The 26,005-nt window shown below is 43.7% G+C and overlaps 2 protein-coding genes across 6 annotated transcripts in view; one reads left to right on the top strand and one right to left on the bottom strand.

The window, feature by feature from the left end:
- The window catches only part of apbb1ip (amyloid beta (A4) precursor protein-binding, family B, member 1 interacting protein), a 49,064-nt gene extending 47,760 nt beyond the window's left edge, over positions 1 to 1,304 (bottom strand). Inside the window, exon 1 of the mRNA XM_079489721.1 lies at positions 1,189 to 1,304. The gene's annotated coding sequence lies outside the window, so the exon portion shown is untranslated. The remainder of the gene's footprint in view (positions 1 to 1,188) is intronic.
- Positions 1 to 12,489, top strand: part of nell3 (NELL (neural EGFL like) family member 3) — a 28,888-nt gene extending 16,399 nt beyond the window's left edge. For 2 of the 5 annotated variants that reach the window (XM_079489716.1, XM_079489715.1), the window contains exons 4-10: positions 1,141 to 1,983; positions 6,718 to 6,977; positions 7,620 to 7,934; positions 8,649 to 8,715; positions 8,888 to 8,982; positions 9,099 to 9,428; positions 10,700 to 12,489. In XM_079489716.1, the coding sequence (XP_079345842.1) occupies positions 1,141 to 1,983; positions 6,718 to 6,977; positions 7,620 to 7,934; positions 8,649 to 8,715; positions 8,888 to 8,982; positions 9,099 to 9,428; positions 10,700 to 11,866 (3,077 nt within the window). In that variant the 3' untranslated portion in view covers positions 11,867 to 12,489. Of the gene's footprint in view, positions 1 to 813; positions 945 to 1,140; positions 1,984 to 6,717; positions 6,978 to 7,619; positions 7,935 to 8,648; positions 8,716 to 8,887; positions 8,983 to 9,098; positions 9,429 to 10,699 lie in introns of those variants that run through there. The other 3 variants (XM_079489718.1, XM_079489719.1, XM_079489717.1) reach the window with 3 other exon arrangements.
- Positions 12,490 to 26,005: the final 13,516 nt, after the last annotated feature.

Genomic DNA, 26,005 nt, shown 5'->3' with positions numbered 1-26,005 from the left:
TCAAGTTTATTAAGCATTGAGGGTTTATGTAAGTGGTTAAATGTCTGAAAATACACATCAACATGAATCCAACACTGATGATATAGCTGTCAAACAAGTCTATGAATCTATCTATGGAGCCTATGAAAAAGTTTAATATGAAACACGATGTTAAACAATATGGGGTCCTCCCTGCTTCTCTCTCTCAGCTATTAGCCTCGGTCCCAGGTTTACTTAGAGTATATACTTTAAGCAGGCTATAAGTGGTAGCCTGGTTGACCACTCCCTCTTCAGGGGGGAGTGGTTAACTAGGCTATGGGGTCCTTAGGCTGAAAATTTTTGAAGACCCCTAGCCATAAAGATGTCAACACCGGGCTAAGTGAAATGTGCCGGTCATCAATAAAAAATGGACATATGCTGAATGAAAGCATTCTGCCTTCATATACCTGCTCACTCCTCTGATTTAATGTACCATGACAAATTGGATAACTGCAGCATGGTTTTGGCACAATGCCCAGTTGGTATTTTTTATTTATTTATTATTATTATTATTATTTTCTTTTTCTTTTTGTAGTTATCTACATCCATGGCAATAAGCAGGGGAGCTAAATCATTAAAAAAAAAACATTCTTATTTTTTATCCAGAAAATTGTTGTCTTGGTTCTTCTTGCCACTAAAATAAGTTTAATTGGACCATTCCTAAGCAAGCAGAATACTGGGAAGGTGAAGGGTTAATTTGCGGCTGGGGGAAACCTGATGCTAATTAAGTCTTTGGAATGCCACAGACTGAAATTCTAGCACAGAAACCCCTCGGAGTAGAGTGGCTCAGACGACAGACAACATGGAGAAAGCCAGGAGAAATGCTGCGTGTGCCTGATGTTTTTGTTACATTACATGCATAGGCTACTGCTACTGATGATGACATTATTTTGGACAGGCCAGTCACAGCGAAACCTGGAGTGAAGGTAATCTAGTAATATTATTTGTGATTGTTTAGTCGCAGATTAAAAAGTCTCTTTTTCCAATCAGCAAAAAGTTTGTCTTCCTTTTTGTAGTGAGTAGTGACATACGTGAGGAAGCTAATGGCCTGAAATATTGTTTATTTTCAAATGTTTATTCATCCTAAACTGTGTCACCCCCCCCCCCCATCTCTTTTACAAGGAAGAAAAGGAGTCACAAGTCCCACAACACAAATGGCATTCTTCTTACCAAGACCAGTAGGTCTGCTGCTGCTTTTCCTCCTGTCCTGGTTGTCAGTGGTGCACCATGACTCCGTCGCAGCAGCAGAGATCTGCCGGCCGGGGACGCACTGCCACGGCGGGGGACTGGGAGTGGGAGGACAAACCGGAGACCCGAGACCGTGCACCGGAGCGCACTGTCCGGGGGGCAGCAGCAGATCCTCCAGACCGGCGGCGGCACGCCAGTACAACCCAACAACAGGATCGGGAACAACAACAACGCAGGTTCGAGCGGCGCAGATAGTGGCCAGCCAGCACCAGGTACACCCGGGCTCTGCTAGAGCGACCAGATCGGAACAAGCCAGCGGTCACGGCGGGGTCCAGGCGGGGGCGCAGCAGCAGCAGCCACCCCGCAGCGGCGCCCGGGAGAGGGACCACCAGAGCGCACGGATGAGGACGCCTGAGGTTTTCGCCGCTGCTCCGGGATGTACTAGTGGGACAGACTGCGTTCAGAAACAGCCTCCTCCTCAACCCGGCGTCAACGACACCTTACGGGACTGTAAAGGGATCGAATGCAAACTGCCTGCCCTGAGGATACGGCTCAAAGCCCCCCGGCCGAAGTCCTCGTCCTCGTCTTCCTGTGCGGGTGGTGGTGAGGGGTGTGCGGGCAGTTTGGAGGACAGCCCGCTCTCCCCCGTCCATCTGGCGGACAGAGCGGCGCAGTTTCTGGGAGATTTCCCGGAGTTTGGATATCCGTCGTCGTCGTCGTCGGAACTTGGCGGCGGTGCGCCTCTGGGTGTCCAGCTCACGTGCGATATCAAACCAGGTCTGTTCTGTCATCATGGATAATTAAAATTAAGCACATTATTAGACATATGAATTGGCTGATTGAATCGGATAGAGCTTTTAGATTGGATATTTTGAAATGGACTATATGCTGCCTACATTTCGTCCATTTCAAAATATCCGATTTAAAAGCTCGCAATGCGTCGCATCGCGATTGAAGAGGGTAATAGGCTGTTTTGTAATCCAAATCTACAAAGTAACTGCTGTCAAATAAATGTTGTGGAGTAAAAGTACAATATTTGTCTCTGACATGTAGTAGAGTAGAAGTAAAAGTATTGGATAGTACAAATACCTCAAAACTGTACTTAAGTACTGTACTTAAGTAAATGTACTTAGTTACTTTCCACCACTGTATGTGTGTGTGTGTGTGTGTGTGTGTGTGTGTGTGTGTGTGTGTGTGTGTGTGTGTGTGTGTGTGTGTGTGTGTGTGACTGTGTGTGTGTGTATATGCATCACTTCTCTTTACACGTCTGTACGTGTGTATGTCGACGTAATGCACATAACTCGAGAACCGTTCACCCCACCGACTTCAAATTCGTGTTCTACACCCCCACAGGGGGGGCAGTGCCCGGTGTCGAGTCGGTCATACCCACGGTTGTCCAGAACTGCCACAAAAGGCCTCTGCCGGGCTCTGGACAGGGCCCCTGCCCAGGCTCCGTATGGAGCTGGCCTGTTCTGACATCACAAATGGGCACCGCTCTAGTATTTAAAAAAGTTATTAATAGCACAATCAGTTTAACCACTTTAACTCTGTATCGGCTATTTGAAAATGGCTTGTAGAATAACTTGTAGATCTGCTATTTTAAAAACATCTTGGAAAACAAAGTGAAAAAATTGGAATATTATATATTTTGGGGGTCCTTTCTTGACAATTTGGCCAATGTTTGAACCGTTTTTATCAGCTTGCAGAGCTGGTCAATGTTCGCCCAGAGTAGTAGTAGCGATGTAGTGGTGATTGTCATGATTGGCTGGCCTCAAACTCAGCCAACCTATACGGTCAATAGCGTCTCTCTTCCCGGGCAGACAGCGACAGACAGAGGCTCTCCTCTCCCCCACCGCTGCATTCGGCCAATTTATATGGATGATAAAAAATGTATACCCTTACAAAACAACTTTTCGAGGGCAACATATTGTATACAAAGAGCGGGTTTAAAGACTTATGTCATAGCAACACGTATACAAAGAGGGGGTTTAAAATACTTATGTCATAGTCGACAACATGGATCTGTGGATGAGACGACAAAACTTCCACAAAGGGGACGTGTTGCAGTGGCTGCAAGCTGATATATGACTTGAGTCTATGGGTGCACGATTATTAAATTATGACCGATATCCGATCTCTGATTATTTGCAGGGTCATATCTGCCCATACCGATTCTGACCGGTTCCGATATGAGGACCGCAATGGAAACTAGCCTAGGACCTAGCGGCTTGGCCCAAAGCCTGCTAATAAAGTATTCAATCAATCAATTAATATACTTTTTTTCCAAGTGTCTGTTTTCACTACTGAATGACTACTGAATGACTACTGACTGAGATGAGTATACGTTGAGACCAATGCGATACCAATATGGTATTTGTATGGCCGATTCTGATACGCTACCGATTTTATTGTGCATCTCTACTAGAGTCATTTCTTGTTTATATAGTACTTTTGATGCACTAATGGTCTTTTTTCATTTAATTCATTTTCTTTTGTTAGGTATTATTAAAAAGTCCTAAAATTGTCACTTTATTGTCATCTGGGGACCCCCTTCCAAAACCAGGTGAGGGACCCCCCCTCGGGGTCCCGACTCCCGACCCACATCTTCAGAACCCCACCTCCCTTCTTCACACCAAAGAGACCATTTTTGACCCACAGCCCAACATGATATCTGCAACTGTTTTACTTAAGTAAAAATATCAATCCTGCAATATAAAAATACTTTGTTACAAGTACAAGTCCGGAATTCAACATTTTCTTAAGTAAAAGTATTGACATCAAAATGTACTTAAAGTACCACAAGTATAAAGTAGCCTACTCATTATGCAGAATGCCCCATTTCACAAGTTTAAAATGTAAAAAAATCTTTTGAAAATAGCCGATCTACAAGCTCACAATGCGTCCCATCGCAACGGATTGTGAGCTTTTAGATCGGCTATTTTCAAATGAAGTGGGTAATGTATGTTTTGTAATTATGAAAATCTAACTAGTAAGTAAGTTACTAAAGTTTTGTAAAATATTTGCCTCTGAGATGTAGTGGAGTAGAAGTAAAAGTATTGAAAATTGGAAATACTCAAGTAAAGTACAAATACCTCAAAATGGTGAGTTCTGTCAGGCCTCACTCAGACCTTTACAGCGTTGTGAGTGTCATGGCCGCCCCAATGCATTTCCAATGGAGGTCACATGGTCTGTTGTATGGCTTTCAGCTGTGTTTCGACTGCCCCCTCCCCCTCAAACAACACAAATGTTGTGTCAAACCATGTGACCTCCATTAGAAATGCATTGGGGCGGCCATGACACTACACAACATTCATCCAACAAGCATACAGCAATGCAGTAAAGGTCTGAGCTCAGCCTCAGGCTGTGAGTTCTGTCAGGCTGCGGAACAGCTGAATCGGAAGAAAAGTCCCTCGGCCTGAGTCAATTGTCCAGAAAATGTAGAACGCTTTGAAGTCTGTCCATACATAAGAAACTTCCATTACGCAGCTGGCTTCCTGGGCCAAGAGCCGTTCACATTCTGTGCCAACATCTTTTGATAGAAATCATTCAGAGTCATATAGTTGATCTGAATTAATTAATTCCAAAGTGGATATAAATTATATGGATGATGTATCTAGTCTATGCAGCCAGTCTACAGGGGCATGCATTATTTCATACACTGCTAATGGTTTCATCAGAGCTACCGTGTGGACATTTATTTGGAACTACATCCTTGGTAAAATGTATCTTCCATATTCTATCCTGGACATAAGTATTATTTTTTTGTGGGATCAAAATGTATAAATAATCAGACCCGTCTGAAGTGAGTGGTGCAGCAGCGCCCCCTGTTGGTACCCTAAACATACATACATACATACATAGGGACAAAGCTGGGCATTGGAGTGGTTGCACCACTCAAAGAAAAAAAAACGAAAAAACCGTTCCCCTTTATTTCATGTGTATAGAGGGTATGTGCATGCATAAAGTGAGTGGCAAATCGAGTGGAAAAGTGAACGTCGTTTAATGCAATCAGTTAGGACTTTTCAGTTTGGACAATACACTGACACCACGCTAGACAGGAACGCCCAAAAACGTCACATCCGGGGTAAGAATTTACCCCGGAATTTTCTATGGCTGCCAATGCAACTTGGTCCAATCCTTAATCACATACGGACAAACCTCTATGCCGATGCTATCTAACTTGCGGAGGTAGCGTGCCTTGTCCAGGGGCAACAGATCTTTCAACGTATGGCATTGCAAATACGTTTGATAATCGCTACTCTGCTCAATATTGTTTTGAAAATGCCGCAAATTGCATTGCAGTGAACGAGCGAAAATCACAACTTCCCCCATTTGTGGGCGGAGTCACAGTTTGAGGCACTGTTTACGCGCCGTGGTGTCAGTGTATGGATGTATGGGCTGTCAAGGCCAGAGAGTAGTCTTCCTGTAGGCATTCTTGCATAACCTCCGGATATGATGATGATTTCAAGTGCATACCCAGGATACCCTCTATAATGCTTACTTATGATTACTTACTTAGGCCTTTCAATTCTTATCCACTTATACACTGAAACTCCTCCGCTTGCTAGTATGCACTATAGATAAAAAGTTGGACCCTAACGGGTCCATTTGGTTCCATTTGTACACTCTCAGAGTTAAATTAACATTGATTTTACAATATAAATTGGGGTCCCAGAGATAGAAATGCCATTCAATGGGGACCGTAGCCTAATTCAAGTCAAACCTGTGGCCCTTTAAATGAAAAAGATTGAATATCACTGCTAGAGCTGCAAAAATCTTCAAATGGGGGGGGGGTCCGCAGGCTAATGAGTATCATGTTGGGGGTCCTTGACATGAAAAAGTTTGGGAGCCCGAAACATCTTCAGGTTTTTCAAAAGGCAGAATCTCATCTTGAGGGACAAACATTTCTTCATGTATTTATTTCCCCCCCATTCTGCATTACCCACTTCAGCCCAATATACATTTTGGCCCTTTTAAAATAGCCGACCTACAAGCTCACAATGTGTCGCACTGCGACGCATTGTGAGCTTGTAGATCTGCTATTTTCAAAAGATGTTTAAACATTTGAAAACTTGAAATGGGACATTCTGCATAATGAGTTCTTTCTACTTTTTATGCTTTTTTATACCAAAACTTTTGCACTTAATTTTATTTTTATATTCCGGACTTTTACATGTAACAGAGTTTTTTAACGTGTTTTTCAGTTGGTTCGTATTGATATTCTGTGCGTTAAATTCTTATTTTAAACTTGGTGTCAGTTAAAAGGAACATCACAGGTGCAGCATGGTGACTGGGCATATCATATCATGATGTTCTAGCAAATTCAACATAAACAAGGCGGAACCAGGGCGGAACAAGTCTGAAAGAGCCTGCTGCTTAGTCAGTCAGGGACCAATCAGATGTCTGACAAAGGGTGAATTGTCACTCGCTAAAGTGACATTTTCAGATCCGCGGAACACAGCGAATCAGGCTGGAACCCAGGCTAACCTTTTCCACCACTATCTTTATTAGGGGAGAACGAGGTCCCGTCAGAAGACGCCCTCATCCTCCACCTCCAGCTGTCCAAGGGCCAGGAGCAGCTGGTGGAGGCGCTGCGCAACCAGCAGACAGTCATCCGCGACCTTCAGCAGAAGCTTGTCGAGCAGCAGGGGGCGCTGCTGGCGCAGCAGCGCGAGATCCTGGAGCAGCAGCGGCGCGCCTACGAGCAGATGGACGTGGTGAAGGCGCAGTACAGCCTGCTCTCGGACACGGTCAAGCAGGTGTCCTTCCAGGTATAGGGCTTCCAGGTATAGGACATTCTTTTTGAGGGGCAGGTGCTCAAGTGAAAAAAAAGGGCACCTTGTGCGGCACGTGGAACCGCCGGCTGCCTTATTAGTGTGTGATTTTGGGGGCATGAATAATATATTGGAAGATTTTAATCCAGAATTGCTCACCATGGGCCAAACAAAAATAAAATGAACAAACTGTACAAAAACGTCACACAAATAATTGCGATTAACGATTTAAGTGTGTTTTTTTGCATTGAACAGTGGAACGTTACAGTTTGTAGTTCTGTTTGACTTTTAGGCTTCGTAATCACAAATTACACGGGCAGATATGACAAATAAGTATACAAAGAAATTACTGACAAATGTAATGTTTTATAATATTTTCTTTCCAAAAAAATTACAAAATAGTGGAAATAGTTGATCTAAAAGCTTACAACACATCACTTGGTGATATCTTGTACGCTTGTAGATCTGCTATTTTTTTTAAATGGTTGAACATGTACGGACATTTTTGGAATGTGGAAACATTCACATAATTGCGATTATCTCAAATAATTGCGATTATCTCAAATAATTGCGATTATCTCAAATATTTGCAATTCGGCGACGATTATTATGTAATAACTGTGACAGGCCAACCTCCAGGGCCTCCAGGGGGAGCTGCAGAGCTACTTCGAGAGCCACCTGGTGGGCCTGCAGAACCAGGCGCGCAACCACCTCCACAAGTCCTATGCCGGCGTGCACAAGATGGACACGCTGCATGCGGACGCCAAGGTCATGGACGTGGTCGGCGAGGAGGCCCACTTCCCGCACCCCCTGCTGGGCTGCGCGTCGCTGTGCGGGCCCGGCGAGTTCTGTGACTTCCAGAGGGAGCCGCCCCGCTGCGAGAGCTGCACCATGTGCCCCCCCGGCTTCTTCCTGGTCTCCCAGTGCTCGCCCAACGCGGACCGAATGTGCCAGGTGTATATATATATATATATATATATATATACACACGTTAGCCTCGCGTAGCCCACCTATTGCAATGCATATTGATTGCCCCAGGCAGATTGAGTCTGGTCTTAGTTTCGACACTATTATTGGTCCGACAGTCATTAACCTACCTCAAACCCTAACCTAACCATAACTGCAAGCACGGGAGCAGCGCATGTTCGAGCGCTAGTCCGACTGTTGTTCCCGCATGTCGGACTAATGCTCTGTCGGAATTACCATCGGATCCTGAAAATATAAGGCAGGCTTACCAGGATATAACCAACTCAAGTTTTCCTTGTGCCATAGTGTCTCTTAGGGTTAGGGTTTAAGTGGGAACGGGGGTGCCGTGGATGAAAATGTATTTCCAGGGATGCCCGAGTCAAAACAGTTTGAGAACTGAGAGGTTTGGTGTATTAGGGGGGAAAACGAGCAGATTCTGTTGAGGGTTTTGGTTAACTGTCTGAAAATACACATTAATATGAATCGAACACAATGCTACACATTGATAGTGCTGTCAAACAAGTCTATGTGAAATCTAGGAAAAGGTTTACTCTATACACAATTTTTCTTTCTCTCAGCTAAGGAGTCCTTGGCCTGAAATGACGTTGAAGACCCTGGTCTACAGCAATTTGAGAATTGCATGCTTATTTAACATTACAAAATGTAGGGAAATCTAAATATTGTATATTATCTGCATTACAGGACAGAGATGAATGCCTCGAATTACCAAACATCTGTGGAGAGCGAGTAAAGTGCCTTAACACTCCAGGTGAGTCTCACTCATTGTTTATCTCCGCCAGGCAGATGGCCAGGGTTGGAGAATGTTTTTGTTGTTGTTGTTACCTAGTTTGGATCCCGGGAAAAATGTTTCAATGTTCTATATCATCTTTCTGATCCTGCTCGTTCACATTTTCTCCGCCCTCTGTTCTGGCGGTGGCCAGGGGGATTCAGGTGCTTGGGGGTTTCGCTGAGGGAGGCGGCCTCTGGCGTGTGTGGCCACCAGTACTTCTACAACCAGGAGCTGCAGGAGTGCCAGGTATGGAATCACAACTCGTAGAGGCAATTCGTAACAAAACAGTGTAAATCAGATTTGTAACTCGTATATGAACATTTGTGTTTGTGTCTCTAAATGTATTTAACTCTATATGCCAGGCGTGTTCGGACTGCGACGATGGGGACCCGGCCGCCCTCCCCTGCACGGCAACCAGTGACGCCATATGTGGCGGCTCGGCCTCTGGCGAGAGCCGCCTCTCCCAGGCCTGGGGGTCCGGGGTCTCGGCCCCTCCTGCCAGGGCACCACCCGGTGCTGGCCACATTTCCCAGGGTCTCCAGCTTCACCTACGCCGCAGCAGCAGCAGCAGCAGCAAAGACATGGACCTGCTGCTGAACAACCGGGCCGGACGGCTCGCCTTCCTGCAGCACGGCTTGGTGTGGCTGGACCACAACTTCGCCCTGAAGCACAGCTGCCGGAACTTCCTCCAGGTGGGCATTGTTATAATAGTTTTGAATTTTTCATTTTAGTTTACTTTTATTAACACTATTCATGCAACCATTTACTACAGCAATATGCACGAAAAAGGCAGCGAAGAAGACCCCGCGACTCGGCCCCGTGAACTGGAAGTAGTAATCGGCCATTTTCGAGCCAACGATCAGCATCATTTTTAAATATATTTTTGGGGGCTTTTTCTGCCTTTATTGGATAGCGTACAGTATGGTGAGAGAGATGGGGGGTTGACACGTGGCAAAGGTCATCGAGATCGGGAGTTGAACCCGCGACACGCCGTCAGGCTGGTTTAGCAGCCTAGGTGCCTGGACCGCTACACTAGCCGCCTGGGCCGTGCTATTTTTTTATTGAGCTCCTAACATCGTCCCTCACCTCGCCTCATATCACCTCATCTGAGCCTCAACAATTCAGAGAAAAACGCTGTTAAAGATCGCCGCCATCACAGGAGCCTATGGATCTTGGTGTGGTAAAAAAAACGAAAAAATAACGAGCCGAGCGTTGCCTAGCAATGTGGAACGTTACTATGCGGTAAATATAAAATAGGTTAGTATACTATAAAGACCATAGAATTTTATAATATACGGGATTGGCATGCAAATGCTGGGTTTTATAGATCGTAAATATATGTCTATAGCTCGAAATGTGTTCATATTATTTTGTATTATTATTTTTTACTTTTTAATTTAAATTTTTCAAATTCAGTTAGTTTAATGTGTTTTTAGAGCAGATTTGCTAGTTTTTATTAGTTTTTATTTCATGAAATGCTAATAGTTAGTTTTTTAATAAGCCTACTTTGGGTTATTTGTCAGGTGCCGGATTGTATTGTGTAATAAAAAAACGTATAGCATTTAAAATGTGTTCAGTTACCAATCACATAGACTGCTACAAATTTACTAAAACGAAGGGCATTTTGTTTCAGTTCGTTTTAGTTATTTTGTATTTAGTTTTTATTTAGTTCAGTTAACTTTTCCATTAGTCTTCGTTAACTATAATCAGTGGTAGAAAAAGTACTCAGTAAAAGTATCAATACTGCAGTGTAGAAATACTATCAAATGGCCGAAATGTACAGTATTAGAAATAAATGTAGTGGAGTAAAAGTACAATATTTGGATCTGAGATGTAGTGGAGTAGATGTAAAAGTATTGGAAATTGGAAATACTCAAGTAAAGTACAAATACCTCAAAATTGCGCTTAAGTTAAAGCACTTAATTACTTTACACCACTGTCGTTAACTGTAACAACCTGGCAGGTGGGCATGCGGCTCAACGGCAGCCAGGAGGACCAGGAGGGCCAGGACCTCAGTGGCGTGCGCGTGGAGCAGCCGGACGGGAAGTACTTCCAGGCTGTGAGCATCAGCGCCGGCGCGGAGGTGGAGCCTAACCACACCCTGACCCTCCTGCTGAGGAGCCCCAACCAGCACTGCAACCAAAGCAAGGACCTCCACGTCTACGAGCTCAACGGGGCCTCCTTCAGCCTCCTCTGGCTGTCCCATGACACTGGGGCCGTCGCCATGACCGCGCAAACCACTATATCCAGCCACCACCAGAGCAACTACCGGCCCGGCTTCCGCGTGACCTCTGTTTCCGACCCGTACATGGTCGGCCTGACCCACGACGGCCGCGGGGTTCGCTTCACGGAGAGCGGCGTGGTGAAGTTCGTCCTGCAGCAGGCGCTGTACGCCATGGGCCACACGTGCGTCCGAGAGGGCTTCTCCCTGCTCGCCTACGCCAACCGCAATGGCACCGCGCAGGAGGTGCTGCAGGCGTTCAAGACAGGCGTCAACTACAGGGACACTTCCATCACTCTTTCTGGCGCCGTGCAAGTGGAGAGCGGTGACACGCTGAGCTTCGAGATCACCTCCCCCTCGCAGTGCAATATCCGCTACTTTGGGGACAGCACCGGGATCAGTATGTTGAGCCTTATCTGGATCCCTTCGGCCTTGTCCTCTGCCCTGACCGCCACCATCTCCAGGGCTGGTCTCCCCTCTGGCGCCGTCCGAAACAAGCCCCTCCTGTTCCAGCAAATCAGCCCGGATTCGCACCACATCCACCTGGCGCGGCCCGGGGGGGAAGCGCCCGCCCGCAAGAACTTCGTATTCCGTGAGAAGGGGACGGCGAACGTCGCCCTGAACCTGAAGCTGATCCACTCCTGCAACGTGGTGAAAGTCACCCTCCACCGCGCAGGGGGAGGAGGAGGAGCCAATGGCGAGGGCGGGCGGCAGGCGGGTCCTGTGGCTCAGCAGGTGTCCGGGCACATGCCCGAGGGCAGCGAGTGGGCGAGCGTGGGGCTGAGGGCCTCGTTCCCGGTGCAAAACGGCACGTCCATCTACGTGACCCTGGACTGTGTCCGCGGGCGAGTTAATCAGATCACCCACCAGGGAGGCACTAACATCAACATTCTCTGGGTTGCGTTGTGATCCAAACCTTTGGTCAAAACATTCATGTTAGTAAAAAAGAAAGACTATGGTTTTGCACAAAATTGAATTGCAGAGCAGATTCGAGAATTTACCAAACTGAAGTCAGGTTTTGGTCGAGAGAAAACTTCGTATTTGTCTATAACAATGTTATGATATAACGTTACTATGATGTCCCTTTTGGGTATGATTGATATTGTAAGTACAGCTTTTTGCTCCAAAAGTACTTCGGCTGGTTGAGCAGTGACCAATTCATCATGAATGTCTGTGAGTGTGCATGATTGTATGAGCGTTTAGTGTTGAATGTGTGCCTGTCTTTGCATGTGTGTATGATTCACATCACGTGTGTACAGTACTTCTATCCCTGCACATTTACATACAATACATACTGTATGTTCTGATCCCTTTAAGTGCTTTGAGGAACATTTTCATGAGCAATAATATAGACAAGGGTAATGCAATGAAACTTCTTCACCAGGCAGGTATTTTTGTTCAAATTATTTTTTATGGTAACTTATTTAAATGTTATATCATTGTACTTTTTATATATGACAATATCATCCCTTTGCAATATAAACAATGTGTCGGCAATGAACAAAAACTGATGAATAAAAAGATGACGCGCAGGAGCCGGTTTCATGCAATCAATTCTAGAGATGCATGATATTGAAATATTGACAGCTGGTAGATCTGCTATTTTCAAAATATACATTCTGCATAACGACTACTTTTACTTTTGGTACTTTAAGTACATTTTGATTTTCACTCGAGTACATTTTGAATCCCAGACTTTTACTTGTAACAGATCAGTATTCTATATTGCAGTATTGATACTTTTAGTGGAGCACCAGGTTCTAAGCGGGGCTAATGGTCAGGCGACAATGACAATGACAGTAGCAGCAGTGAATAGGCAATGCTGGGTTTCCCAAACGCATATGGTGTAAGACTTGTAGTGCTGCACATGCTCGGATGCCCTCTAGGGCCTAGAGTCTAGGCCGCACACAGAAGCCTGTGAACATAGACATTCCGTGCATAGATGTGCCACGCAAGGGTAGGCCTCAGCCCTGAGGCCTGGTATGGTAGGCCTCAGGCCTGAGGCCTGGAATGGTAAGCCTCAGGTCTACCATTCTGAAATTTAATTTAATAATATTTGGACTGCTGGACAGCTGACAGTAGGCTCTCTTTACTCTTAAACAAAAATTAATATATATATATATATATATATATATATTCTTAAGAGTAAAGAGAGCATATACTGTCAGCTGTCCAGCAGTCCAAATATGATTAAATTAAATGCCATACCATTGTGTGGCACATCTATGCACGAAATGTCTATGTTCACAGGCTTCTGTGTAGATGCCCTAGAGGGCATCTGAGCATGTGCAGCACTACAAGTCATATGCGTTTTGGGAAACCCAGCCAATGTCGATATTCAGCTTTAGATCTAGTGAGAGCTGCTGTCATGCATTTATTCACTCATTATTCTCAAATGAATATCGTTGCCCTGACTGTGCCGTCTTTATTGCTTGTGTGCGTGCACGTGTGTATGCTTTTTGTCCCCCTCCAAACATTGTACACAATGATGCATTTTCAGAGAATTGGCAGCGATGTGGCTTTTGAAATTCTCCAGCTTTATTCTCACTTCATCATGCATGGTGATTTTTTGGCTGGCTGGGCTTCCTCCCTCCCATGAGTGTACTGTAAGGTTTCTATGAGTGTATATTGTTTTTCAACATCAAATATACTTCATACATACTGTCGTACATGTCGGAGACTATAGAGACTCAACAAACTTGCATGTCCCAACAGTTTTCTGAAAAAAGAAAAGGTAAAAATAAAATAAAAACTCTTATAGATCTTTGGCCGTGGACTGATCTAAAAATATATTGTTCCAGGGACCCCTAGAAGCAAAGATTTGAGTTAAAAAAATAATCTTCAAAATTACTTTGTTTTAATGGGTTAAGCGGTGCATTATTGATACAAGGCCAGAATAAGCAGGATACAAGCTTCCACAATTATTGTCACAGGATGTTTGTTAAGATGCTTGTTGACTAATTTGCCACAAAAGCTTTCCAACTTCAGAGTCTAGCTAGCCACATCATGTGACCAACATCACGTGACACCCTCATGTGAAGCTCATTTTGATGTCTCATGCTAGTCATCAAGGTGCAAGATTGTTTAACGATTGTGGTTATTTTGAAGTTTCAGTCTGAAACGGAAGCCTCTGTGTTTCTGAACCACTCAGAGCAGTAAGGAAGTAATTAAAAAAATGTGTGGCTGACCACACTCACCACAGATATGCTTTCATATGCGAAAAACATTGTGTGAAAAACATTTTTCAAAACGGCAGAAAAACAGTCTGAACAGAGTAACACAGATATTAAAAACTCAACTAAAAGCAAGAGTGAAGAGGTGAGTCTTGAGTTGAGCGTCAAGATGTTTATTCCAGGTTGTCGGCCCGTAGAAGCAGAAAGCTGCCTCATCTTTTTCTTTTTTGCCTTTTATTGATAGATTCACAGTTAGTTGACAGGAAACGGGGAGAGAGGTAGGGGGGGGGGGGGGGGTTCGGGGGGAGACACGCAGCAAAGTTCAGAGGGCGCTAATAAGTTCTCCCAGTGGCAGTACTGTATGTACAGAGAGAACTATAGACGCCTTAACAGACGACGTCACACTGATAAATAACAGCATGCGTGCGCATAAAGGCAGCAGAAGAACACCCTCTCATAAGATGCAATGGAAAAGTTCTAACTGCACTCACGTGTAAAAAATGCCACATCAAACTTTCAGATGCTGTTTTTATCCCAGTGTGGAGGAAGAATGATTAGGATTTTTATTGTGATCTCTCGCCCTTGAAATATTTAATCCATTGGTTTCTGTTGTGTTTGAACAATAATATCAATTCAAAACAGTTGTCCTCATAACCACACCTCCAGTCGCTGTCATAAGAATGGGAGGTGCGCTCATGATAACGGCAGCAGAGCCTGGTTGTCCATGGCTGCACGCGCACCTGCAGCCCATCAAGTATAATTTATGCTTCGTCCCGCGATGGTGTCGCGCACGCAGACCTCTACGCTCACAACAGTCGCATCCGCGATGCGATGTGAGCTTGTATATCAGCTGTTCTCTGTGCGCAATACTGTTGCGCTTTGAAGTATAAATGTCTCCTAGGGTGCATCTCACTAGCCAACACACAAGACAGATTGAATGGACTGAAACCAGCGCTCCCCAAAACAACAGGTTTGGAGATCTGTTGGGAATTGATTACATGAAACAGTCACCCGTGCGCCAAGTCCCAATGTTTGTAAACATTGGTCTATAGAGGACCAAGAATTGAGCCCTGTGGAATACCAGAACTGATGAAAAGTCGGCTAGATTGACAAAGTCAAAATCAAATCCCCCCTTGTTCTGTCTGAACCAGTTCAAAAGCAGCATTTTGTGATGACAGTGACCTGGGTGACAAAAATGGCAAGCATAATACCTGGAAAAATCTTGTGCCAGTTTTTCTCTTTTTTTCTCTCAGGATTCACATGAAGCGCAGCTGGTAAGCAGCCGTATCTTGGGAATACAAGAACGTTCGCCCCAAAACACTCTCGCCCCGGGTTCCTAAAGGTAACCGTAAAACTATGCCTTACCCTAACCATGTTCCTAAACGTAGCCTCAGTAAAACTATGCCTAACCCTATAACCTTATTCCTAAACTTAACCTCAGTAAAACGAAAAAATATACCTAAACCTAACCTTGTTCCTAAATGTAACCTCAGTAAAACTATGCATAAACCTAAACGTATTCCTAACCTTAACCTCAGTAAAACGAATACAAGAACACAAGAACCGCTGGCAGTCCACATAAAAACGGTGTCGTGTCGAGCATGATTTGAGGACAGTTTCCGGTTACCTCTCTTGGCCCAAAATGTTGTTTACTTACTTACTTACTCCTCTTCGTCCCCTATGGGACATAAGGCTTCAATGATCAATCACAGACAGACAGACAGACAGACAGACCGCTGGTTGTGACTTAGAAATATCAAATGTTTCTGCGTAGGCTGAATTAAAAACAGGTGCTTTAGTGGAGCTCTCCAGATGTGTGATGTCGTAGATCAAATGAGAAAATTACCCACAGCACATGAGAAGAAATATCAAAGGGGGAGAGAGATTAAGAGGGATAGGGGGGAGTTAATAAGCATTGTTTTGTTATGTAAACTAAATTTAAACTAAAAGCAGCATTGTTTTTTTACGTAAACTTAATTTAAACTGAAAGCAGCACTGTGTAACTTTCCTCTTCTACGGCAGGATTTTAACCTGGTTTCCTGCTTTAGTGCTGACATTTTTGAGCGGTGCACACTGCTCCAACGCCTGGCTTTGTGTGTCCCTATGTCCGTATGTCCCTGTGTCCCTATGTATGTTTAGAATAAAAAAGTACCGCTGGGTGACCACTGGCACTGTTGAGCAACCGTCACAAACGTTCCCATTGACCACTGCACACGCACGCACGCACGCACGCACGCACGCACGCACGCACGCACACACACACACACACACACACACACACACACACACACACACACACACAGGTGCATATGGCTACTTACAGATATTCTGAACGCATTCGTGCCAGACATGAATGCAGGAAGTCCACAGTCTACCACATTTGTTGGTGTGGAAAAGCAGGTCACCGCTAGCCTGACACTCAGCCTGAATTTTCATTTCGTTTCACTCCATTATTCAGTCTGAAAGCCCTCCCTACTACAGCCGTTTCTGAGATGGGCGTTGACAAAGAGGCAGTCTTCGGTGATTGGTTCATACCAACCAATCAGAATAGTAGGAAAGCAGATGACGTTGTTGTCAATCATGTGGCTATGGCTAACCCGTTTGCTAACCAAACAAACACAGCCAACGAGCGCTACTAGCATGTAAACAAAAGTGGTAAAATATGTCGGATGATGATGTTTATAAAACCCCTCGTGTCTGTAAAGAAACTATTCATCATACGTCGATTTAATAGCCAGATTGATACGGCCGTGAGTCACCGCAGTGGGGGCAGCCATGTTTGTTTGTGTCTGGACGGCGCTGTTGTTTTGACGTCATCGAGTTGAAACGACGCTGATTCGTCGTACAGATTTCCAAACGAGTCTCAGACCTCCTTCGAGAGCGTCACCAGACCCTGAATCGCCTGAATATATTTTTTTAATGGGCGTGGCTAGCGATTCAGGGGCTGGAGCCAGGCTAGGTCACCGCCCTTGAGGGAACACGACTGTTTCCCATTGCAGCTGACGGGAGAGACACTTTTATATTTATACCAGCACTTCTCAAAGCTGGCCCCACGGGCCACGGGGACCAGTGTTGATTTTGACAGCAAATTTTGATTCAGTTTTAGTCTTTTGAATCAAATGATGATTTCCTGTTTTTTATATACCTGTAGAAGTGTATATAGTTTACATTGTTTATTGTCTCCACCAGGCCGAAGGCATGGGGAGAGAGTATGTTTTGCACTCCGTCCGTCCGTCCGTGTGTCCGTCCGTCCGTCTGTGACCAGCTAATCTCCGCCACCGTTAACCACACACACTCCCTGGATGCCAACGATGAACCTCTGCCCCAACATTTCCAGAACGGCCTGTTATAGCGCCACCAGGAGGCCGCTTTGTGCAAAACAAGTTTTTGGACAGTACACCTACAGATTTTGTCCAAACATGCTGCAAACTGTGCTGCAAACTGATTTCGCTTCATGGCACAAGAACGGACATTCAGACAGCCCACGCCCATGGGTAGCCAGACAATGATTCCACAATCTCCGAATGCTATACAGAATCTGAAACTACACCTCCCGAAATCCGAGCAAGGAAGCTGGCATTTCCTTTCACAAAAATATCTTTACACACACACATGAAACATGAAAATTCGATGAGGCAACAGTCTGGCCACGTGAGACTAGGCCTACTCTCTCTATGACAATGAAGGAAGGGGGCCTGTCGTGGAGGACTGCGGTGGTGATATGTCTCTGTATTGGGTTCTGGTGAGGAGGGTAAAGCCTCTCTCTCTCTCTCTCTCTCTCTCTCTCTCTCTCTCTCTCATTCCTCTGCAGGTGCAACGGGAAGACGTACTGTATTATAAATGACGCCTACATTCTTTACGGCAAGCATTGCAAACAGGATCGAAATTCCTGCCTTAAGGTCACATGGGAATGCATATGGCCAACATGGCCACATGGTGTCAAATAAGTACGTACAGGCCATGCACCATGCATGCATGCATGCATGCATCATTCTACTGTGTGTTTGCATGAGAGAGAGAGAGAGAGAGAGAGAGAGATCATTTTATTTTATTTTATTTCCTTTTTTTCTTCCACAGCTACTGGATCTATACTGGCCAGATCTCATCATCGTTGTCATGAAAATACAAGACAATGTTTTTTTGTCATTTGGTTGATTGAGGCCTATAATAAACACCCCATTCGACTGTTATCAGTGCATATAATAGGCGTTATCAACCGTTATTAGGACCATACAATGGGCCCAGTATGGACATTTTCCACATACTCACGGTTTCAGTATGTCATTATCAGCTATTGTGACGGGTGATAAGGGTATTTTCATTATAGAATGCCCATACTGTTGTTTGAACAATGTCACCAGCCGAGTCAGTATGTTGTTATCATGTATTGTATCCGTTGATAATGATATTAGGACCATACAATGGGCCCAGTATGGACATTTTCCACATACTCACGGTTTCAGTATGTCATTATCAGCTATTGTGACGGGTGATAAGGGTATTTTCATTATAGAATGCCCATACTGTTGTTTGAACAATGTCACCAGCCGAGTCAGTATGTTGTTATCATGTATTGTATCCGTTGATAATGATATTAGGACCATACAATGGGCCCAGTATGGACATTTTCCACATACTCACGGTTTCAGTATGTCATTATCAGCTATTGTGACGGGTGATAAGGGTATTTTCATTATAGAATGACCATACTGTTGTTTGAACAATGTCACCAGCCGAGTCAGTATGTTGTTATCATGTATTGTATCCGTTGATAATGATATTAGGACCATACAATGGGCCCAGTATGGACATTTTCCACATACTCACGGTTTCAGTATGTCATTATCAGCTATTGTGACCGGTGATAAGGGTATTTTCATTATAGAATGCCCATACTGTTGTTTGAACAATGTCACCAGCCGAGTCAGTATGTTGTTATCATGTATTGTATCCGTTGATAATGATATTAGGACCATACAATGGGCCCAGTATGGACATTTTCCACATACTCACGGTTTCAGTATGTCATTATCAGCTATTGTGACGGGTAATAAGGGTATTTTCATTATAGAATGCCCATACTGTTGTTTGAACAATGTCACCAGCCGAGTCAGTATGTTGTTATCATGTATTGTATCCGTTGATAATGATATTAGGACCATACAATGGGCCCAGTATGGACATTTTCCACATACTCACGGTTTCAGTATGTCATTATCAGCTATTGTGACGGGTGATAAGGGTATTTTCATTATAGAATGCCCATACTGTTGTTTGAACAATGTCACCAGCCGAGTCAGTATGTTGTTATCATGTATTGTATCCGTTGATAATGATATTAGGACCATACAATGGGCCCAGTATGGACATTTTCCACATACTCACGGTTTCAGTATGTCATTATCAGCTATTGTGACGGGTGATAAGGGTATTTTCATTATAGAATGCCCATACTGTTGTTTGAACAATGTCACCAGCCGAGTCAGTATGTTGTTATCATGTATTGTATCCGTTGATAATGATATTAGGACCGGCATACAATGGGCCCAGTATGGACATTTTCCACATACTCACGATTTCAATATGTCATTATCAGCTATTGTGACCGGTGATAAGGGTATTTTCATTATAGAATGCCCATACTGTTAGGTTCTAGGGTTAGATGGAATTTAATGGGTTAGGGTTAGGGTAACCCTAACCTAGGGTTAGCCAATTAAGAGAACCGTAAGTCCGTGTGCTGGGAAACACATATCAGCGTGTTCAGCTCGTCGTGCTGAGTTCGAAAATGGTCTCACTTTTTTCCAGACGTGTTTCGAGGGCAGGGACCAATAGGAGGCGTTTACACCCATTTCCTGACATCATAGAGAGATGAGACCACCACCGTTGGAATCGGGGCGAAAAAGTAAGTGGGGATACATACCCATTGGGTTTTAAAAAAATTTGGAAATGTGTTGTTTTTGGGTACATTTGTGACCGTTTTACAAACTTTGCATCACTTTTTGACCACTTTCCTGGGGTCGGAGAGTCTCGACATTGCAATATTCGGAATCAGCGTCAAAAAGTTAGTCTATAGAGGTACCTGTAGAGGAATCCTTAAAAGTTTTGGATTTTTAGTGGCCTCCAACGCGTTACAATCAATTACAAATCCAAAATGTGTCCGTTTGTTTTGAGCAGGACATTTTCTTCTTCTTCTCATCCAGCTGAATCCAATGAATTTGGTCCTGAGTCTCTACGACACTTCTAACTATCAAAGGTCACGCACGTGACCCTTGTACGGCGTCGAGGCCCTCTAAGGCTATGATTGACAGGGAATAACCATTTTTTCTAAAACAAAGGGTCTTTATCCATGTCTGAAGCACGGGGAATCCAATGGAATTGGTTTCAAGTCTCTACGACACTTCTAAATATTTTACATCTTTTTTTAGACACGTTTTTTGGACCCCACAAACACAAATATATATTTTTTTTTTCAAAACCCACTTAGTCTGATTCACCTTTTCACCCTGGATTTAATGGAATTGGTCCCGTTGAAAAAAAAAGTTTTGTTCTTTTTCTAACCTCTATAAAGCCTCTAAGTCAAAAACCCTTGGTCATTAGGGGCCCATCTTTTAGTATGTTATATAGCTTGTCAGGACGAACAATCTGACATGAGTCTCATTTCTGTACGACATTCCTACACAAAGTTGATGTTTAGCCTTCTAGGGGCTATAAAACCAAGGGGAAGTGACGTCAGAGGCCCATCTTCGGATATGTTGTAGAGCTCACACAGACGAACACGTGGATATGTGTCTCATTCCTGTACGACACTTTTTTCCTGAGGTTGCCAGTTTGAGCGACATACATAGGGGGTATACTGCTAACAGGACCTTGAAAGAGAACTTTTTGGAAGAAGCTAACCCTAACCCAATTCCCGTTAGTTAGTCTGTCACCCCCAGACATGACCTTAGATTGTGACCTTATACCTTAGCTATATGTAAGGTCCTTAGATTACCATATATGGAGCTGACCCGTTATGACATTCAATATGTTGATCCTTTCCCATCCATCCTTCCTCTTCAATGTCTCCCTTTTTTTTAATGTTTTTTTTTTGTGGCTTTCGCCTTTATTTTTATGGAGGGACAGACAGTAGGCTGACAGGAAATGGGGAGAGAGATGGGGGGTTGACATGCAGTAAAGGCCGTCGGGATCGGGAGTCGAACCCGTGGCACACTGCCAGACTGGATTACCAGCCAAGGTGCCTGGACCGCTGAGCCACAGCCCAGGCCCAATGTCTCCCTTTTGACTGATGCCTGTCCATTTAAACTCTAGCGCCCGACAGCCGGGGAAAACTGAGTTCTCAACAGGCCCGGCCCTACCTGGGCCCTCATCAAACCCTGTACACTCAAGACACTGCCCCCGCTGCCACCCTTAGATCCCCATATACGGAGCTGACCTGTTCTGACATTCCATATGTTGATCTGACCTCATCAAACCCTGTACATTCAAGGCATGCTCCATATATGACCAGTACAGAATTCATTCCATATGTTGACCCATGCCAAAGCGCCAGCACGTCTGCTGTCCCCCAGGCGTGCACGTGACCTCACCCTCAGGCGTCTATCATCATTGGTCAGTATCATGATCTGACAAATGGGTTGTCAATCACACAGATTGTTTGTATGTGAATAAACAAGCTTCAAAATAAAAGCAATGCAGTTTGTCATAAACATTGACCGCTTGTTATGACCAGATGAAAACACTGGTGACTGACATCTGTTTGACTCTAGTCTACTTTGTCAATTGGCACACACACCACTACATAGGCATAGCATGCATCAGGGATACAGTGGTGCACCTTGTAGATGAAGATGGTTTAGACGGTAGATGCATGTTACAAAGGAACTGTTCAATATATTATATAGGCTATAGGTTTGCTAACCATGTGGGTTTGAGATAAGGTTATCTTTTTACAACTCCAAATTGAAAAGCATCAGGGGTGACACGATAACCAAATGTTTAGGGTGTATACTACATGGTCTGTAATGTATGACTGAGTCCCCAATTTTGCTGATGGTCTCCCTGTGTTTCTTGTACTGACTGTAAATCAAATTAATTAGATTAGAAATTACACACACTCCTATGCCACCAAAATGTGGAACGCCCTACCAACAGTCATTAAGACATGCAAATCCCTTGACTCCTTCAAAACCGTTCTCAAAGGGCACGTCGACGGCTGCAATTCGAAACTGGCCCCCCGTAAAATCTGAATCCCCCCACCACCCACCCTTTTTCCCCTCACTGTATATGTTTCTTTTCCCTTTTTACCTCCTTTATGATGAATTCCTGTTCTGTTCTTTGGATATATAGAAGTGTCTATTTGTAAGTCTCTAAAGGTTTTGATGAATTGAACAAGGTGGACCCTCTTGTAAACAAGTGTAATGCTTTATTGGGTCGTCCACTCACAGTTAACAGTCTTTGTATTGAGTTTGTGCTTGAAATGTACTGTATTTCTGCAAACTGTTAATACATATTGCAATCAATCAATCAATCAATCACTATAGACACATTGTAAAGGTGATTAAAAAGAAAATACAGTGTGTGGATGGATCTGAGGAAAAAATAATGGCTCAAACAAACCCACAAACAATAATCAATGCTTTGATTTTCTTTGCATAGAATAATTTCCGGGGTGAATAATATGTTGATTGATTGAATAGTTTTTTTCCCCTTTTTTTTTTAACAGTTTGCAAATATTTTGCAAGATTATACACAAACACAAAAATCCCTAAGGGCTCCAATTAGTCTCGCGTAGCCAGCCACCCGGAATTAATATGACAAATGTGCCTGTCAACACTACAGCCTGGCTAGACTAGAGAGTAGATATCAATTCGCTTTGCACTGCAATTCCGCCCTAGACCGGATACGGAAACGGCCAGTGTGTGCCTATGTATCTACGCGTGGAAATGACCGGATACAGTAGGCGGTTGCCTAGCCTTGGCTAACAATATGGTCATTAAAAATAAGTTGCAATTTCTCCCTTTTTGGTACGTTGGTAGACTACATATATAAAACGTTCAGATTTAAAATATAAAGTGCTTACCCAATGGCCGCGGATGTTACTATTATGTGCAGCCCACCAGAAGTACCGTATTGTTAAATAAAAAGCGTTGTATCAATTTTCTCATACAGTTATAATGTACCAGAGTGCAATACACCTCCCAACCGATGGGGTCGCGTAGTTGAAAGCGACGGGGAAAATGGCCACAGATCCGATTCAAATGCATTTTATTGAACAATGTGGAATATACGCGTACTTTTGAGAGGCCGTACGTATTTATAACATCTTTGGCCAAGTGGTAAGCACTTTACATTTGAAATGCGAACGTTTATGTACATGTACGACCAAAAAGGAAGAAAGTGCAAACGCAATTTTGAAGATCAACAAAGACTAGTGTCAGCTAGCTCAAAATGATGTCAAAACACATTGCATGCAGACACTTTCGTAAAATAGTGCATAATTCCACTGAGAATAAAAGTTATGGGCAGCCTGGTGCTTATTTTTGCTGCGAAAAAGATTGGCCAGTCACGTGACATCTGATCAAAGCAGATCAAAGCGATTGGATTGATGAGAGGGCATTCTATAACATTGAAAATATCATTATCAACGGATACAATACATGATAACAACATACTGACTCGGCTGGTGACATTGTTCAAACAACAGTATGGGCATTCTATAATGAAAATACCCTTATCACCCGTCACAATAGCTGATAATGACATACTGAAACCGTGAGTATGTGGAAAATATCCATACTGGGCCCATTGTATGGTCCTAATATCATTATCAACGGATACAATACATGATAACAACATACTGACTCGGCTGGTGACATTGTTCAAACAACAGTATGGGCATTCTATAATGAAAATACCCTTATCACCCGTCACAATAGCTGATAATGACATACTGAAACCGTGAGTATGTGGAAAATGTCCATACTGGGCCCATTGTATGGTCCTAATATCATTATCAACGGATACAATACATGATAACAACATACTGACTCGGCTGGTGACATTGTTCAAACAACAGTATGGGCATTCTATAATGAAAATACCCTTATCACCCGTCACAATAGCTGATAATGACATACTGAAACCGTGAGTATGTGGAAAATGTCCATACTGGGCCCATTGTATGGTCCTAATATCATTATCAACGGATACAATACATGATAACAACATACTGACTCGGCTGGTGACATTGTTCAAACAACAGTATGGGCATTCTATAATGAAAATACCCTTATCACCCGTCACAATAGCTGATAATGACATACTGAAACCGTGAGTATGTGGAAAATGTCCATACTACCCAGGGGGCAAACCACCCTTTTTTTAGGAAACCTGCATTTGTCACAACATACAAAGTTGTCCACCAGAAATAATATCTATGACCCCATAGGATCACAACCTATATGGACAACTCGGTCAATTTTGTTGCGAAAGTCCAATATGGCCGTCCCCAATATTAGCCCCTATTAGTTATAATGGGGGGTGAATAGGGAAAAAATTAAACTGAGAGATATTTCCACGAAACTTCTCAGGTTGATCAATGATATGAATACGAACATTTTTTGTATTGCAAGTTTCCATGAAATCCAATATGGCCACCACAATATGGCCGCCACATTATTAGCACTAAAAAAATAGGTTTTGGCTCTAACTTCTGAACCAGATAAGCTAGAAATGCAAACTTGGTGTCTATTTCATGGTTTCTGACCATGAGAGACTCAATGGAATACCTATTTTCATTATTGGGTGTGTCTGGACCCTTATTGTGCATATTTACAAGATGGTGGCTACCCGAAATAGTGCTTTACCATGATTTCTACCATGATTGTTGACTGTTTTGGCAAACACAAGCAATATTAATCCATTGGCTAAGATTCATGGCACAGAAGGAACATTTTCTTGAGCTTGCATATTGTCAAAATGGCTGCAAACAATGAAAAAGAAAAGACATTACATTTCCTGTCAGATCCTATTACCCAGGGGGGCAAACCACTCCTTTTTTGAATACCTGCATTTGCCATAAGGTTGTCCACCAGAAATATCTATGACCCAATAGAATCACAACCTATGTGGGTGGACACACCGGTCAATTTCTTTGGAAATCCAATATGGCCACCACAATATTAGCCCCCATTAGCCTATAATGCGGGTGAATAGGGCAACATTTTTAACTGAGGGATATTTCCACAAAACTTCACAGGTTGATCAATGATATGAATACCATAATTTCTTGTATTGGAAGTTTCCATGATATCCAATATGGCCACCACAATACTAGCACCCAGAAAATAGGTTTGGCTCTAAATTCTGAACCAGATGAGCTAGAAATACAAACTCATGGTTTCTAACCACGAAATATATTATTGTTCTGGGGTGTTTCTTTGCAGAAAGACATCCTTCTGGCTGTATTTTGGTTTTGTTCTACTGTTTGTTGGCATTTCCTCTGTTTATGTTGACAATCATTCCTGGCAGGGACGTGCATCGCCAAGCCGGACATCCCTTCCTTCACTGAGTCTGGATGGTCTCTCAGTGACAGGAATGCAGTCCCCTGTCCATCTACAGAGCCAGCCTGGCCTATGTCAATGAACAAGACAATATCATGTAGCTGTATCAAAGGCTGCCAGAAAATCTGTTCATGTGCCAGGGACTGGAGACAAGATGCAGCAGGAGCTTCACTCCATTCCTGACTGGGAATGTCTCAGGTGCATGCATCATTCTGTGTGCTCTTTATGGGCCCAAAACCACTGGCTCAACTCCAGTCCGCTCCTCTGACAAGTGTCCTGCTCACTGACAAGAGTGACATCCTAGCACACTTAAA

This window comes from Electrona antarctica (genome assembly GCF_951216825.1).
Source record: "Electrona antarctica genome assembly, chromosome: 20".
Lineage (NCBI taxonomy): Eukaryota > Metazoa > Chordata > Actinopteri > Myctophiformes > Myctophidae > Electrona > Electrona antarctica.
This window is presented reverse-complemented; position numbering and strand designations above follow the sequence as displayed.